General features: G+C 61.6%; 1 protein-coding gene across 3 annotated transcripts; it reads left to right on the top strand.

Annotated features, from left to right (window-relative positions):
- Positions 1–786: 786 nt before the first annotated feature.
- On the top strand, positions 787–14,339 carry CDK5RAP3 (CDK5 regulatory subunit associated protein 3). 3 transcript variants are annotated; one of them, XR_014591745.1, is made up of 16 exons: positions 810–848; positions 1,327–1,384; positions 2,394–2,525; positions 4,039–4,139; positions 4,765–4,813; positions 5,960–6,138; positions 7,417–7,553; positions 9,087–9,231; positions 9,905–9,985; positions 10,373–10,447; positions 10,532–10,610; positions 11,243–11,331; positions 12,338–12,543; positions 13,679–13,850; positions 13,933–14,108; positions 14,314–14,339. XR_014591745.1 is itself a non-coding variant. In XM_083877716.1 (15 exons), the coding sequence occupies exons 1-15, from the start codon at positions 843–845 to the stop codon at positions 13,996–13,998; spliced, it is 1,563 nt and encodes a 520-aa protein (XP_083733842.1). In that variant the 5' UTR covers positions 787–842; the 3' UTR covers positions 13,999–14,146. The 3 variants fall into 3 exon arrangements, 2 of the variants coding, with proteins under 2 accessions (XP_083733842.1, XP_083733841.1); XM_083877716.1 differs by lacking the exon at positions 14,314–14,339 and having other exon boundaries at positions 787–848; positions 1,339–1,384; positions 13,933–14,146; XM_083877715.1 differs by lacking the exon at positions 14,314–14,339 and having other exon boundaries at positions 13,933–14,146.
- Positions 14,340–16,096: the final 1,757 nt, after the last annotated feature.

Genomic DNA, 16,096 nt, shown 5'->3' on the forward strand with positions numbered 1-16,096 from the left:
GTGGCTTTGGGTGGCTCTGGGTGGCCCCGGGTGGCTTTTGGTGGCCCCAGGTGGCTTTGGGTGGCTCTGGGTGGCCCCGGGTGGCTTTTGGTGGCCCCAGGTGGCTTTGGGTGACTGTCTCCCAGGGGTCCCCAAAGGGCTGAGATTCCTTTTGGGGTGGCTGATGAGGGTCCCAGGGGGGTCCTGGGGCACCCAGTGGTTCCCAAGGGATCCGGGATCTGCTGTGGGGATCCCTGAGGGGTCTGGGATCCGCTCCGGGGGATGCTGGGGATCCCTGAAGGGTCTGGGATCTGCTCTGGGGGATCCCTGAGGGGTCTGGGATCCGCTCTGGGGGATGCTGGGGATCCCTGAGGGATCTGGGATCTGTTCTGGGGGATCCCTGAGGGGTCTGGGATCTGCTCTGGGGGATCCCTGAGGGATCTGGGATCTGTTCTGGGAGATCCCTGAGGGGTCAGGGGGGATCTGGGATCCCCGCAGGGATTCAGATCTGCCCGGGAACCTCCCGAGGAGTCCGGCTGGGGGGGAATCCAGGGGATTGAGACCGGGACTGGGCAAAAACCGGGATTGGGATCAGGTTTGGGATCAGGTTTGGAATAAAGTTTGGGACCGGGACCCCCAAATTCCCACCGCCCGCACCCATTGGTCAGAACCGCCACCGCCCCTTTCCCCTCCAGCCAATCGAAACTCCGTCACGTGGCGCTTCCTCCGCGGCGCCGCCATCTGATTGGTGGGAGGGCGGGATCTCTGCGGGGAGCGCGCTTTCATTGGCTGAGGCGCTGGCGCTGAGGCAGCGATTGGCTGGGGTGGGGATAAGCGGAAGTGGAGAGGCGGCGACGGCAACGATGCAGGTGAGGGATGGGAACGGGGACGGGAGCGGGGAGAGGGAACGGGGACGGGGAAAGGGAAGGGGACGGGAGCGGGGAAGGGGACGGGAATGGGGACGGGAGAGGGACTGGGGAAAGGACCGAGAGAGGGAACGGGAGCGGGGAAGGGACGGATAAGGGGCTGGAACCGGGACCGGGATAGGGATCGGGATCCGGACCGGGAGAGGGAAAGGGACCGGGATCAGGTAAGGGGATGGAACCAGGAGTGGGACCGGGAGCGGGACAGGGATCGGGATCCGGACCGAGACCGGGATCAGGGAATGGACCGGGACCGGGATGGGGATTGGGACCAGGACTGGGATCAGGACCGGGAGCGGGTCCGGCCCAGGGGAGCGGGGACAGCAGCGGAGCGGGGGGTCCCAAGTGCCGCCCCGGTTCCGGTGCCGGTTCCTGTCCCGGTGCCGGTCCCGTTCCCGGCCCGGCAGCCCCGGTGCTCCCGCAGGTCTCCCCGCAGGACTATCAGAATGTGCCCATCGACATCCAGGCCGGGAAACTGCTGGGTACGGGACCGGTCCGGGTCTGGGCTGTCCCCGCTCCGCCAGACCGGGGAGGAAAAGGGGATTTGTTCCGGTTGTCCCAAACCGATCCTCCTGTCCCTCCAAATCGTGTTCCCAGGTTTTGGAGGGTGTCCCCGTGTCCTCAGAGCCCCGGTGGTGTCCTCCAGCCCGTGTCCTGCACCGTCCCCGTGTCCCCCAAGCCCACATCCTCGTGTCCCCTGCCCACATCCCTGCACTGTCCCCATGTCCACATAGGCCTGGGGAGTGTCCCCCACCCGGTGTCACCCTGCTGTCCCCATGTCCCCAGAGCTGGGGGACATCCCCAGAGCCTGAGAGTGTCCCCAGAGCCTCGGGGTGTCCCTCAGCCCATGTCCCCTGCTGTCTCCTTGTCCTCACGCTGTCCTGTGTCCCTGTCCCCAAGTCCCCGCTCTGTCCCCACACTGTCCCAGTGTCCTTTACCCCATCTCTCCATGTCCCTCACCCCATGTCCCCTGGCTGTCCCCCGGCTGTCCCCTGTCCCTGACCCCCTGTCCCCATGTCCCCTGGCTGTCCCCAGACTGTCCCCTGACCCGGTGTCCCTGTGTCCCCCGGCTGCCCCTGGCTGTCCCCGTGTTCCTGACCCCATGTCCCCTGGCTGTCCCCTGGCTGTCCTGTCTCCCTCACCCCATGTCCCCTGGCTGTCCCGTGTCCCTGTCCCCATGTCCCCTGGCTGTCCCGTGTCCCTGACCCGGTGTCCCCTGTCCCTGACCCAGTGTCCCCTGGCTGTCCTGTGTCCCTGTCCCTCACCCCGTGTCCCCTGGCTGTCCCGTATCCCCGACCCGGTGTCCCCTGCACTGTCCCCTATCCCTGAGCCAGTGTCCCCCAGCTGTCACCGCTGTCCCGTGTCCCTGACCCAGTGTCCCCTGGCTGTCCCCTGGCTGTCCTGTGTCCCTGTCCCCATGTCCCCTGGCTGTCCCCTGGCTGTCCCCTGCTGTCTCCTGGCTGTCCCCTGACCCGGTGTCCGTGTCCCCAGACTGGCTGCAGGACCGGCGGCACTGCGGGCGGCGCTGGCAGGGGCAGGTGCAGCAGGTGCGGGAGCGGATCCAGGCGGCGCTGGGGGACATGCCCGAGCACCCCGAGATCACCGAGCTGCTCCGGGGCTCCTGTGAGTGTGTGGGGTTTGGGGTTTGGGGTTTGGGATCACCGAGCTGCTCCGGGGCTCCTGTGAGCGTTTGGGGTTTGGGGATTGGGGTTTGGGGTTTGGGGTTTGGGATCACCGAGCTCCTGCGGGGTTCCTGTGAGCGTTTGGGGTTTGGGGATTGGGGTGTGGGATTGGGGTTTGGGATTTGGGATCACCCAGCTGCTGCGGGGCTCCTGTGAGCGTTTGGGGTTTGGGGTTGTGGGGTTTGGGATCACCGAGCTCCTGCGGGGCTCCTGTGAGCGTTTGGGGTTTGGGGTTGTGGGGTTTGGGATTTGGGGTGTGGGATTGGGGTTTGGGGTGTGGGATTGGGGTTTGGGATCACCGAGCTCCTGCGGGGCTCCTGTGAGCGTTTGGGGTGTGGGGATTGGGGTTTGGGATTGGGGTTTGGGATGTGGGATTGGGGGTTTGGGATCACCGAGCTCCTGCGGGGCTCCTGTGAGCGTTTGGGGTGTGGGGATTGGGGTGTGGGATTGGGGTTTGGGGTGTGGGATTGGGGTTTGGGATGTGGGATTGGGGGTTTGGGATCACCGAGCTCCTGCGGGGCTCCTGTGAGCGTTTGGGGTTTGGGGATTGGGGTGTGGGATTGGGGTTTGGGATTTGGGATCACCCAGCTGCTGCGGGGCTCCTGTGAGTGTTTGGGGTGTGGGGATTGGGGTATGGGATGTGGGATTTAGGGTTTGGGGTGTGGGGTTTGGGGTATGGGGTGTGGAGTTTGGGATCACCGAGCTCCTGTGGGGGTCCTGTGAGTCTGGGATTGGGGTATGGGGTTTGGGGTGTGGGATTGGGGTGTGGGGTTTGGGATCACCAAGCTGCTCTGGGGATCCTGTGAGGACTGATTTGGAGTTTGGGATTTGGGGTTTGGGGTCGCCGAGCTGCTCCAAGGGTCCTGTGAGTGTTTGGGGTTTGAGGTTTGGGGTTTGGGATTGGGGTTTGGGATCACCGAGGGTCCTGTGAGTCTGGGATTGGGGCGTGGGGTTTGGGATTGAGGTTTGGGGTTTGGGATCAGAGAGCTGCTCCGGGGGTCCTGTGGGAGTTTGGGGTTTGGGATGTGGGGTGTGGGGTTTGGGATTTGGGGTTTGGGATCATCCAGCTCCTCCAGGGATCCTGTGAGGGCCACTCTGGGGTTTGGGGTGCAGGATTGGGTTTGGGGTTTGGGGTGTGGGATTGGGGTTTGGAGTTTAGGATCACTGACCTGCTCCAGGGGTCCTGTGAGTCTGGGGTTTGGGATTGGGGTGTGGGATTTGGGGTTTGGGATTTTGGGGTTTGGGCTTTGGGGTGTGGGATTGGGGTTTGCAGTGTGGGGTTGGGATCACTGAGCTGCTCTGGGGATCCTGTGAGTGCAGGATTGGGCTTGGGGTGTGGGATTTGGGGTTTGGGATTTGGGAAACTTCCTGGGAACCCCCCAAAACCACCTGGAGATGCCCCAGAGTCCCCTTGGGACCCCCCAAGGCCCCCCTGACCCCGTTGCTGCCCCCAGACCTGCACTATTTCCACTGCCTGCGCATCGTGGAGATCCTGCGGGGCACCGAGGCCAGCACCAAGAACCTCTTCGGGAGATACTCGTCCCAGAGGATGAAGGTGGGAACACCTTCCTCTTCCTCTTCCTCCTCTTCCTCCTCCTCTTCCTCTTCCTCTTCCTCTTCCTCTTCCTCTTCCTCCTCTGCCTCCTCCCCTTCCTCTTCTTCCTCCTCTTCCTCCTTGTCCTTCTCTTCCTCTTCATCCTCCTCTTCCTCTTCTTTCTCATTTTCCTCCTCATTCTCCTCATCTTCCTCATTCTTCTCTTGTTCCTCCATCCCCCTCTTCCTCTTCATCCTCCTCTTTTTCCTCCTCCTTCTTTTCCTCCTTCTCCTCTTTCTCTTCCTCCTCTTCCATCTCCATCCTCCTTTTCCTCCTCCTTCTCTTCATTCTCCTTGTCCTCCTCTTCCTCCTTGTCGTCTTCTTCCTCTTCCTCCTTTTCCTCCTCCTCTTCTTTCTCCTGTTCCTTCTCATCCTCCTCACCTTCCTCATTTTTCTCCTCTTCCTCCTCTTCCTCCTGTTTCTCTTCATCCTCCTCTTCTTCCTTTCCATCCTCTTCTTCCTTTTCCTCCTCTTCTTCCTCTTCCTCATTCTCCTCATCTTCCTCATCCTCCTCATCTTCTTCATCCTTCTCTTTTTCCTCCTCCTCCTCCTCCTGGTCCTGCTGACCCTCCGTGTCTGTCTCCAGGACTGGCAGGAGATCGTGTCCCTCTACGAGAAGGAGAATGCCTACCTGGGTGAGGGGTGGGGATGGGAATGGGATGGGGATGGGGATGGGAATGGGATCGGGAATGGAATTGGGAATGGGAATGGGTATGGAACGGGGAATGGGAATGGAACAGGAATGGGAATAGGGATAGGAATGGGAGTGGGGATGGGAATGGAACGGAATGGAGTGGAATGGAATGGAGTGGGATGGGATGGAGTGGAATGGGATGGGATAGGAATGGGAATGGGAACGGGAGTGGAAGTGGGATTGGGAATGGAAGTGGGAATGGGAGTGGGAATAGGGATAGGGATGGAAATGGAATGAGAATTGGAATGGGAATGTGACTCAGGATGGGGATGGGGATGGGGATGGGGATGGGGATGGGATAGGACGGGAGTGGGATGGGAATGGGAATTCCCCGAGGTGTCCCAAATAACCCCATGGGTGGGTGGAATTCACTCCCCAACCCGGGATGGGATGGACTGGGATGGGAAAGGGGAATCCACTCCCCAAACTGGAATGGCAAAGCCCAGGATTTATGAGCACCCCAAACCCCATCTGGGACAAGCCCCCTGGGCTGTGTGTGACCCCCAATCCCCTGTGCTGTGTTTGATCCCTGGGATGTGTGTCACCTCCATCCCCCTGGGCTGTGTGTGCCCCCCTGGGCTGTGTGTGACCTTGATCCCCCCAGACTCTGTGTGACCCCCTGGGCTGTGTGTGACCCCTGGGGTGTAATGTCACCCTCAGACCCCTCTGTGTGACCCCAATGTCCCCCCAGCCGAGCTGAGCAGTGTCCTGTGGCGTGGGGTGAGCTATGAGGTGCCAGCCCTGAGGAAACAGCTGTGTGTGACCCCAATATCCCTGGGCTCTGTGTCACCCCCTGGGTTCTGTGTCACCCCCTGGGCTGTGTGTCACCCCCTGGGCTGTGTGTGACCCCAGTCCCCCCAGAGTCTGTGTCACTGTCACCCCTGGGCTGTGTGTGACCCCAGACCCCTCTGTGTGACCCCAATGTCCCCCCAGCCGAGCTGAGCAGTATCCTGTGGTGTGGGGTGAGCTATAAGGTCCTGTCCCTGAGGAAACAGCTCTGTGTGACCCCAATATCCCTGGGCTCTGTGTCACCCCCTGGGCTGTGTGTGACCCCAGACCCCTCAGGGTGACCCTGGTGTCCCCCCAGCCGAGCTGAGCAGTGTCCTGTGGCGTGGGGTGAGCTATGAGGTGCCAGCCCTGAGGAAACAGCTGTCCCGGTGCCAGCAGACACAGCAGGAACTGGCCCGGAAAGAGGACGAGACTCAGCTCGGGGCCAACGAGCTCCGGGAGAGGTTCCTGAGCTCCTGCCGCCAGTACGGGATCGCTGTGAGTGACAGGGGTGAAAATAACCCCAAATGGGGATGGGGTGACCCCAAATGGGGATGGGATAACCCCAATGGGGATGGGGTAGGGGAAACAGGGATGGGGTGACTCTAAATTGGGGTGGGATAACCTCAGTGGGGATGGGGTAACACCAAATGGGGATGGGGTGACTCCAATGGGGATGAGGTGACCCCAAATGGGAATGGGGTAACACCAAACAGGGTGAAAATAACCCCAAACGGGGATGGGGTGACCCCAAACGGGGATGGGGTGACCCCAAATTGGGATGGGATAACCTCAGTGGGGATGGGGTAACACCAAACAGGGTGAAAATAACCCCAAATGGGGATGGGGTGACCCCAGTGGGGATGGGATAACCCTAAACAGGGATAGGGTAGAAGAAACAGGGATGGGGTAACCCTAAATGGGATGAAAATAACCCCAAACAGGGTTGGGATAAACCCTAAACAGGGATGGAGTAACCCTAAATGGGGATAGGATAACTCCAGTGGGGATGGGGTGACCCCAAACAGGGATGGGATGACTCCAGATTGTCCCCAGGGCTAGGGCATGCACCAGGAGCTCCTGGCTGTGTCACCCCTCATGTCCCCAGGGTGTCCCCAAGTGTCCCCTCAGTGTCCCAACATGTCCCCTCGGTGTCCCCACGTGTCCCCTGGTGTCCTCAGGGCAAGGACGTGCACCAGGAGCTGCTGGCTGTGTCACCCCCCATGTCCCCAGGGCATCCCCAGGGTGTCCCCACGTGTCCCCTTGGTGTCCCTAAGTGTCCCCAGGGCGAGGACGTGTGCTGGGAGCTTCTGTCTGTGTCACCCCCCATGTCCCCAGGTTGTCTCCAAATGTCCCCGGTGTCCCCAGGGCAAAGACATGCACTGGGAGCTGCTGGCTGTGTCACTCCCTATGTCCCCAGGGCGTCCCCTCAGTGTCCCTAATGTCCCCAGGGTGTCCCCAAGTGTCCCCTCAGTGTCCCCAAGTGTCCCCCGGTGTCCCCAGGGCGAGGACGTGCGCCGGGAGCTGCTGGCTGTGTCACCCCCATGTCCCCAGGGTGTCCCCAAGTGTCACACCCCATGTCCCTACGTGTCCCCTGGTGTCCCCAAGTGTCCCCTCAGTGTCCCCCCGGTGTCCCCAGGGCGAGGACGTGCGCCGGGAGCTGCTGGCTGTGTCACCCCCATGTCCCCAGGGTGTCCCCAAGTGTCACACCCCATGTCCCTACGTGTCCCCAGGGTGTCCCCAAGTGTCCCCTCAGTGTCCCCCCGGTGTCCCCAGGGCGAGGACGTGCGCCGGGAGCTGCTGGCCCAGGTGCAGGCTCTGCCGTCGCTGCTGTCCCGCGTTGGGGACGGTGCCAGCGCCCTCGGGGACGCCATCGAGCTCTACCAGGCCTGCGTGGCCTTCGTGTGTGACAGGTGGGGACATGCCCTGGCACCCCAAAACGGCCCAAACCCACCCCAAAACAGCCCCTAAATATCTCCCACATCCCAGAAACAACCCCCAAATGGCCCCAAAACAGCCCTGACAGCCCTGTCCCCATGTCCCCCATATTCCAAATATCCCCAGTGTTTCCATGTCCTCATGTCCCCATGTCCCCATATCCCTGTGTCCTCCTGTCCCCATGTCCCCATCCCTGATGTCCCCGTGTCCCCATATTTCCATATCCCATATCCCCATGTCCCTCATGTCCTCATGTCCCAATGCCCCTATGTCCCCCATATCCCAGTATCCCCATGTCCCTATGTACCCGTGTCCCCATATCCCCACATCCCCATGTCCCTGATGTCCCTATGGTCCCAATGTCCCGGTGTCCCCAGGACTGATGTCCCTCTATCCCCATGTCCCAATATCCATGATATCCCTGATGTCCCCATATCCCCATGTCCCCATCCCCAATATCCCCATGTCCCCATGACTGATGTCCCCCTTGTCCCCATGACCCATGTCCCCATCCCTGATGTCCCCATCCCTATGTCCCCATGTCCCTGATGCCCTCATCCCCAATGTCCCCATATCCCCATATTCTTGATGTCCTCATCCCTGATGTCCCCATTCCCATATCCCTGATGTCCCCATCCCCATGATCCCGATGTCCCTGATGTCCCCATGACTGATGTCCCTGATATCCCCGATGTCCCCATGTCCCCATCCCCAATATCCCCAATGTCCCTCCCCATGTCCCAATGCCCCCATGACCAATGTCCCTGATGTCCCCAATATCCTCATGCCCCCATATCCCCGTGTCCCTGTCCCCATGTCCCCAATGTCCCTGATGTCCTCGTGTCCCCATGACCGATGTCCCCATATCCCCATGTCCCTGATATCCCCAATGTCCCGATGTCCCCATATCCCCATGTCCCTGATATCCCCCATGTCCCGATGTCCCCATATCCCCATGTCCCCAATGTCCTGATGTCCCCGATATCCCCCATGTCCCCATGTTGCCATGACCGATGTCCCTGTCCCCATGTCCCTGATATCCCCCTGTCCCCATATCCCCATGTCCCTGATGTCCCAAATATCCCCATGTCGCTGTATCCCTGATGCCCCTGATGTCCTCATGTCCCCATGACTGATGTCCCCATGTCCCATATCCTCATCCCCATATCCCCATGTCCCTGATGTCCCCAATGTCCCCATGTCCCTGATGTCCTGATATCCCCAATGCCCCCATGACCAATGTCCCTTTGTCCCTATGACCAATGTCCCCAATATCCCCATGCCCCCATGTCCTCATATCCCTGATATCCCCCATGTCCCCATGACCGATGTCCCTGTGTCCCTATGACCCGTGTCCCCAGTATCCCCATGTCCCCATATCCCTGATATCCCCCATGTCCCCATGACCGATGTGCCCGATGTCCCAATGTCCCCATGACTGATGTCCCTGATGTCCCCTTGTCCCCATGACTGATGTCCCCAATGTCCCAATGTCCCGGTGTCCCCAGCCCCGGGTCCGAGGTGCTGCCGTTGCTGCGGTTCGTGGCGTCCCACGGGAACTGCTCCGTGTTCCGGTGGCGGACGGGCCGGGACCCGCTGAGCCTGGAGCGCCCCGAGCTGCGGGAGGAGCCAGAGCCACCCCGGGAGGACACGGTGAGACCTGGGGGGACATTTGGGGACATTTGGGGACATTTGGGGACATCTGGGGACATGGCCGGGTGGTTTTGGGGTCGGGTCAGGGCTGGACCCGCTGAGCCTGGAGCGCCCCGAGCTGCGGGAGGAGCCAGAGCCACCCCGGGAGGACACGGTGGGTCCCAGAGGGAGCATTTGGGGACATGAAGGGGACCCTTGGAGACATGGAGGGGACATTTGAGGACATCTGGGGACATGGGGACATGGCTCTGCCGGGCAGTTTTGGGGTCGGGCCGGGGCTGGAACCACCCCAGGAGGACACGGTGGGTCCTGGGGGGGACAGGAGGGGACATTTGGGGACACGGAGGGGACATGTGGGGACCCCAAAGTGTCTCTGCTGGGCAGTTTTGGGGTTGGGCTGTGGCTGGAGCCACCCCAGGAGGACACAGCAGGTCCCAGAGGGGACATTTGGGGACCCGGGGGGTTTTGGGGTCGGGCTGGGGCTGGATCCACCCCAGGAGGACACGGTGGGTCCTGGAGGGGACATTTGGGGACCCCAAAGTGTCTCTTTGGGCGGTTTTGGGGTCGGGCTGTGGCTGGAGCCACCCCAGGAGGACACAGCAGGTCCCAGAGGGGACATTTGGGGACCCGGGCAGTTTTGGGGTCGGGCTGGGCTCAGGCTCTTTCCCCACAGATCGATTGGGGCGATTTCCCCGCGGAGCCGCCCCAGGGCGGGGACATCGACTGGGGCATCACCGTGGAGGACAGTGCCCAGGTGGGTGACAGCCCTGTGTCCCCAAACCCCCTGTGTCACCCAGTGGCACCTTTTGTTCCTCAGGGGGATGGTGGTGTGGAGTGGGGCAATGTCCCTGTGTCCCCAAACCCACTGATGTCACTTTGTCACCTTTTGTTCCTCAGGGTGACAGTGGCATCAATTAGGGTGATGTCCCTGTGTCCCCAAACCCACTGATGTCACCCTTTGTCACCCTGTGCTCTTCAGGGGGATGGTGGCATCGATTGGAGTGATGTCCCTGTGTCCCTGTGTCCCCAAACCCACTGATGTCACTTTATCACCTTTTGTTCCTCAGGCTGACAGTGGCATCAATTAGGGTGATGTCCCTGTGTCCCCAAATCCCTCCTGATGTCACCATTTGTTCCTCAGGGTGACGATGGCATTGATTGGGGTGACGGAGAGAAGGGACAGGAGGGGACAATCCCAGCAGAGCCCCGTGCCCAGGTTTGTGACACCGCCAGGGCCAGGAGTCTCCCTGTGTCCCCAAACCCCCTCTGATGTCACCTTTTGTCACCCTCTGCTCCTCAGGGTGACGATGGCATTGATTGGGGCGACGGAGAGAAGGGACAGGAGGGGACAATCACTGTGGTGGAGGCTGGAACTGAGGGTGAGCAGGGCTGGGCAGGGGGTTTTTGGGGGCCCCCATCATTTGGGGTGATGCTGAGATGGGGTTTGGGGTGCCATCCCTGTCCCCTCATCCCTGGACACCCCAGAGGGATTTAGAATGAGGGGGAAGTTTTTTGGTGCCCTGGGGTGACACTGAGCCCCCTTTGGGGTCCCATCCTGGCCCCTCTCATTCCCCTGGACACCCCGGAGGGATTTGGGGATTTGGGTGCTGGGCAGGGGGTTTTTGGGGGCCCCCATCATTTGGGGTGATGTTGAGCTGGGATTTGGGGTCCCATCCCTGTCCCCTCATCCCTGGACACCCCAGAGGGATTTGGGATGAGGGGGAGGTTTTTGGGTGCCCTGGGATGATACAGAGCCCCCTTTGGGGTCCCATCCCTGTCCCCTCATCCCTGGACACTCCAGAGGGATTTGGGGATGGGCAGGGGTTTTTGGGTGCTGGGCAGGGGTTTTTGGGTGCCCCCATCATTTGGGGTGAGCTGGCTTTGGGGTCCCATCCCTGTCCCCTCATCCCTGAACACTCCAGAGGGATCTGGGGATGGGACAGGGATATTTTGGGTACCGGGCAGGCATTTTTGGGCACCCTGTGGTGACACTTTGTGACCCCACCCTCAGCCCCCGAGGACGTGGCGCGGGGCTCGGACGCGCTGACCCTGCTGGAGAACACCGAGACACGGAACCAGTTCATCGACGAGCTGATGGAGGTCAGGGGGGACACCCTGGGGACACCCTGGGGGCACCCAGGGGACACCCTGGGGACACCTAGAGTACATCCAGGGGACACTCAGGAGACAGATACCCAGGGGACACCCGGGGGACACCCAGGGGATACCCAGGGGACCCCTAGGGGACACCCAGGAGCCATCCAGGGGACACACACCCAGGGGACAGCGGTGACACCCAGGGGACACCCTGGGGACACCTAGGGGACACCCAGGGGACAGACACCCTGGAGACACCCAGGGGACAGATACCCAGGGGACACCCAGGGGACACCCTGGGGATACTCAGGGGACAGGCACCCAGGGGACACCCAGGGGACAGACACCCTGGAGACACCCGGAGGGCACCCAGGGGGACAGACACCCTCAGGACACCCAAGGAACAGCGGTGACACCCAGGGGACAGCGGGGACACCCTGGGGACCCAGGGGACACTCAGGGGACACTCAGGGGACACCCAGGGGACACTCAGGGGACAGAGGGGACACCCAGGGGACAGACACCCAGGGGACACTCAGGGGACAGACACCCAGGGTGGAGACACTCAGAGGACACTCAGGGGACAGAAACCCAGGAGACACCCAGGGGACCCCTAGAGGACACCCAGGGGACACCCAGGGGAGAGACACCCAGATACCCCCAGGGGACAGACACCCTGGAGACACCCAGGGGACACCCAGGGGACAGAGGTGACACCCAGGGGACACCCAGGGGACACCCTGGGGACAGACACCCTGGGGACACCCGGAGGGCACCCAGGGGACATCCAGGGGACACACACCCAGGGGACAGCGGTGACACCCTGGGGACAGCGGGGACACCCTGGGGACAGCGGGGACACCCTGAGGACACCCAGGGGACACCCAGGGGACACTCAGGGGACAGACACCCAGTGGACAGACACTCAAGGGACACTCAGGGGACAGCGGTGACACCCAGGTGACACCGGTGACACCCAGTATGACCCGTGTCCCCCCTGTCCCCACAGCTGGAGCTGTTCCTGGCGCAGCGGCTGCTGGAGCTGGAGGACGAGGCCGACGTGGTGGCCATGAGCCAACTGCAGCTGGCCCCGGCCCTGCTGCAGGGCCAGAGCGGCCCCCGGGTGCGGGCACAGCTGGCCACCGCCAGGGAGCTGCTGGCCCAGCTCTGCTCCCGCAGCGTGCAGCACCTCTGCATGATCCTGGCCTCGCCCAGGTGAGGGGAAGTGTCCTGAAAATTATCCCCAAAAGGATCCCTGAAATAGCCCTAAACAGGCCCCAAACGGCCCCAAAAGTGTCACAATAATTATCCGTAAAATAGGTCTAAAATAGACTCAAAACGGCCCCAAACAGTTCCAAAACTACCCCAAAAATATCTCCTAAAATGGGCCTAAAATAGGTCTAAAACAGCCCCCAACAGCCCCAAAACTGCCCTGAAAATATTCCCTAAAAGTAGCCTAAAATAGCCCCCAAACTGCCCCAAAACTGCCCCTAAAATGTCCTATAAATAGGCCTAAAATAGCCCTAAAACAACCCTAAAATAGGCCTAAACCAGACCTTAAATAGCCCCTAAAATAGCCCTAAAACCATCCCTAAAATAATACCCCAGGTGACGGCACTGCCCTCGAGGTGACCCCACAGACCCCAAGGTGACCCCACTGTCCCCAAGGTGACCCTGCAGTCCCCGAGGAACAGTGCTGTCCCCAAGGTGATGGCACTGTCCCCGAGGTGACAGTGCAGTCCCCAAGGTGACCCTGCCATCCCCGAGGTGACAGTGCTGTCCCCGAGATGGCAGTGCTATCCCCAAAGTGACAGTCCTGTCCCCAAGGTGACGACACTGTCCCCAAGGTGACGGTGCTGTCCCTGAGGTGCCCCAGGGGCGAGGTAACCGAGGTGACAGTGCCATCCTCGAGGTGGTAGTCCTGTCCCCAAGGTGACAGTCCTGTCCCCAAGGTGACGACACTGTCCCCAAGGTGACAGTGCTGTCCCCGCAGTGACTGTGCAGTCCCCAAGGTGCCCCAAGGGCAAGGTCACCGAGGTGACAGTGCCATCCTCGAGGTGGTAGTCCTGTCCCCAAGGTGACAGCACCATCCCCAAGGTGACGGCGCTGTCCTCAAGGTGACGGTGCCATCCCTAAGGTGACAGTGTCCCCGAGGTGACAGTGCCATCCCCAGGTGACCCCGCTGTCTCCAGGTACGGGGAGCGGGTGACAGCGCTGTCCCCACGGTGACAGCACTGTCCCCGAGGTGATGACCCCGCTGTCCCCGAGGTGACAGCACTGTCCCCGAGGTGATGACCCCGCTGTCCCCGAGGTGATGGCACTGTCCCCAAGGTGACGGTGCTGTCCCCAGGTACGTGGAGCGGGTGACGGCGCTGCTGAGGCAGAAGCTGCTCCAGGCCGAGCTGCTGGTGGCCAAGAGGGACACGCTGGCCCAGAAACGTCACCAGGCCCTGGCCGAGCAGGCGGCCCTGGAGCCCAAACTGCAGCAGCTGCAGGACAGGATCAAGGAGCTGCAGAAGCTGGTGAGGGACACCCCAAAAAACCCCAAAAAAGACCCCAAAAAAACCCCTGCCTGGTCCTGAGCCCCTCCCGGTGTCGTTGCAGATCGAGGCCGACATCTCCAAACGCTACGGGGGGCGCCCGGTCAACCTGATGGGGGTCAACGTGTGACACCCCCAGAGGGACAGGGAGGTCCCCAAAGGGGTCCTGACCCTTCTGTGACCCCCCCAGAGGGACAGGGGGGGTCCTGAGGGGGTCCTGACCCTCCCAGAGGGACAGGGGTGTTCCCAAGGGGGTCCTGACTGTCCCCAAGAGGGTCCTGTCCCTCCTGTGACCCCCTCAGAGGGATAGGGGGTTCCCCAAAGGGGTCCTGACCCTCCCAGAGGGGCACGAGTGTCCCCAAAGGGGTCCTGTCCCCCCCCAGAGGAACAGGGGGGTCCCCAAAGGGGTCGTGCCCCTCCTGGGACACCCCCCGGAGGGACAGAGGTGTCCCCGAGGGGGTCCTGCCCCTCTCACCCCCCCGTGACCCCGTGGGCGCTGTCGGGTTTGGGGGTGTTGGTGAATAAAAACGCCAAATTGTGTCTGAAATGGAGCTGGGGATGAGCCGGGGGAGGGGACGGGGACAGGGACATGGGGACAGAGATGGGGACAGGGACACAGACAGGGATGGAGACAGGGACATGGGGATGGAGACACAGGGACGGGGATGGGGACGGGGACACGGACACAAGGACAGGGACACGGGGACAGGGACACGGGGACAGGGATGGGGATGGGAACGGGGACAGGGATGGGGACACGGGGATAGGGAACAAGGGACAGGGATGAGGACAGGGACATGGGGATAGGGACATGGGGACAGGGACGGGGACAGGGACAAGGACACGGGGACAGGGACACGGGGATGAGGACAGGGATGGGGACAAGGATGTGGGAAAATTTGGATCGGGGATGGAAGGAAACTGGGATTGGGGATGGGGGAAATTGGGGTTGGGGATGGGGGAGATTGGGATCAGGGGAAGGGAGAAATTGGGATTGGGGAGAATTGGGGTTGGGATGGAGGGAATTGGGATCTGGGATGGGGGAAATTGGGATTAGGGTGGAGGGGAATCGGGAACAGTGGATGGAGAGAAATTGGGATTGGGGATCAAGGGATGGGAGAAATTGGGATTGGGATGGAGGGGCCATGGAAAGAGGGGACACGGACCAAAGGGACACCTGAGTGGACGGGACAAAGACCGGGGGGACACGGAGGGGACAAGGACAGGAGGGACAGAAGGGACAGACAAGAGGGACAGGAGGGACCCACAGTCCCAAAAACCCGGGATCCCCCCCTGTGTGTCCCTGTCCCTGCTGTGACTGTCACCAGACAAAGGGATGGGACAGGACGGGCAATGGGGACCCTGGCGGTGTCACCTCCCCCCTGCCAGCGGTGTCACCTCCCCCCCAGCAGTGTCCCCTCCCCCCCGGGCCCGCTGCTGTCCCCTCCCAGCTGCCGGGGCTGATTTAATGACCAATTAATGTGGCTCCATCTGTGCTGTCCCCGTGTCCCCGCTGCTGTCGCATCGCGCCCGGAGCCGCTCTGGGGCCACCCCCGCCAGCTGCGGGCCGGCTCCTGCTGGCCCCGAGTGTCCCCAAGTGTCCCCGAGTGTCCCCAAGTGTCCTCGCGGCCACCCGGCCCTGCCTGTGCTGTGCGCTCCCTGTCCGTCTGTCTGTCTGTCCGTCCATCCCTGGGTCTCTCCAGCTCTCCTGGCATTGTTTCCTGCATCCCTCTGTCCATCCCTCTGTCCATCCCCTCTGTCCATCCCTCCATCCATCTCTCTGTCCATCCCCCTGTCCATCTCACTCATCCCTCCGTCCATCCCTCCGTCCATCCCTCTGTCCATCCCTCTGTCCATCCCCCTGTCCATCTCTCTTATCCCTGTGTCCATCTGTTCATCCATCCCTCCCTCCATCTCTCTGTCCATCTCCTCTGTCCATCCCCTATCCATCTCTCTCATCCGTGTCCATCCCTGTGTCCATTCCTGTGTCCATCCCTCCCTCCATCTCTCTATCCATCCCCCTGTCCATTTCTCTGTCCATACCCCTGTTCATCTATCTCATCCCTGTGTCCATCCCCTCTGTCCATCCCCCTGTCCATCTCTCATCCCTCTGTCCATTCCCCATCCATCTCTCTCATCCCTGTGTCCATCCCTCCCTCCATCCCCCTGTCCATCCCTCTGTCCATACCCCTGTCCATCTCTCTCATCCCTCTGTCCATCCCCTGTGT

The sequence above is a fragment of the Zosterops lateralis genome (genome assembly GCF_965231275.1).
Source record: "Zosterops lateralis genome assembly, chromosome: 24".
In the NCBI taxonomy this organism is placed as follows: Eukaryota; Metazoa; Chordata; class Aves; order Passeriformes; family Zosteropidae; genus Zosterops; species Zosterops lateralis.

Excerpts from the sequence above, each read along its gene's own strand:
- CDK5RAP3 (XM_083877715.1), top strand. Across the intron at positions 1,385-2,393 it reads CCAGGCCGGGAAACTGCTGG|ACTGGCTGCAGGACCGGCGG; the intron begins GTACGGGACCGG and ends CCGTGTCCCCAG. Across the intron at positions 7,554-9,086 it reads GTGGCCTTCGTGTGTGACAG|CCCCGGGTCCGAGGTGCTGC; the intron begins GTGGGGACATGC and ends CGGTGTCCCCAG.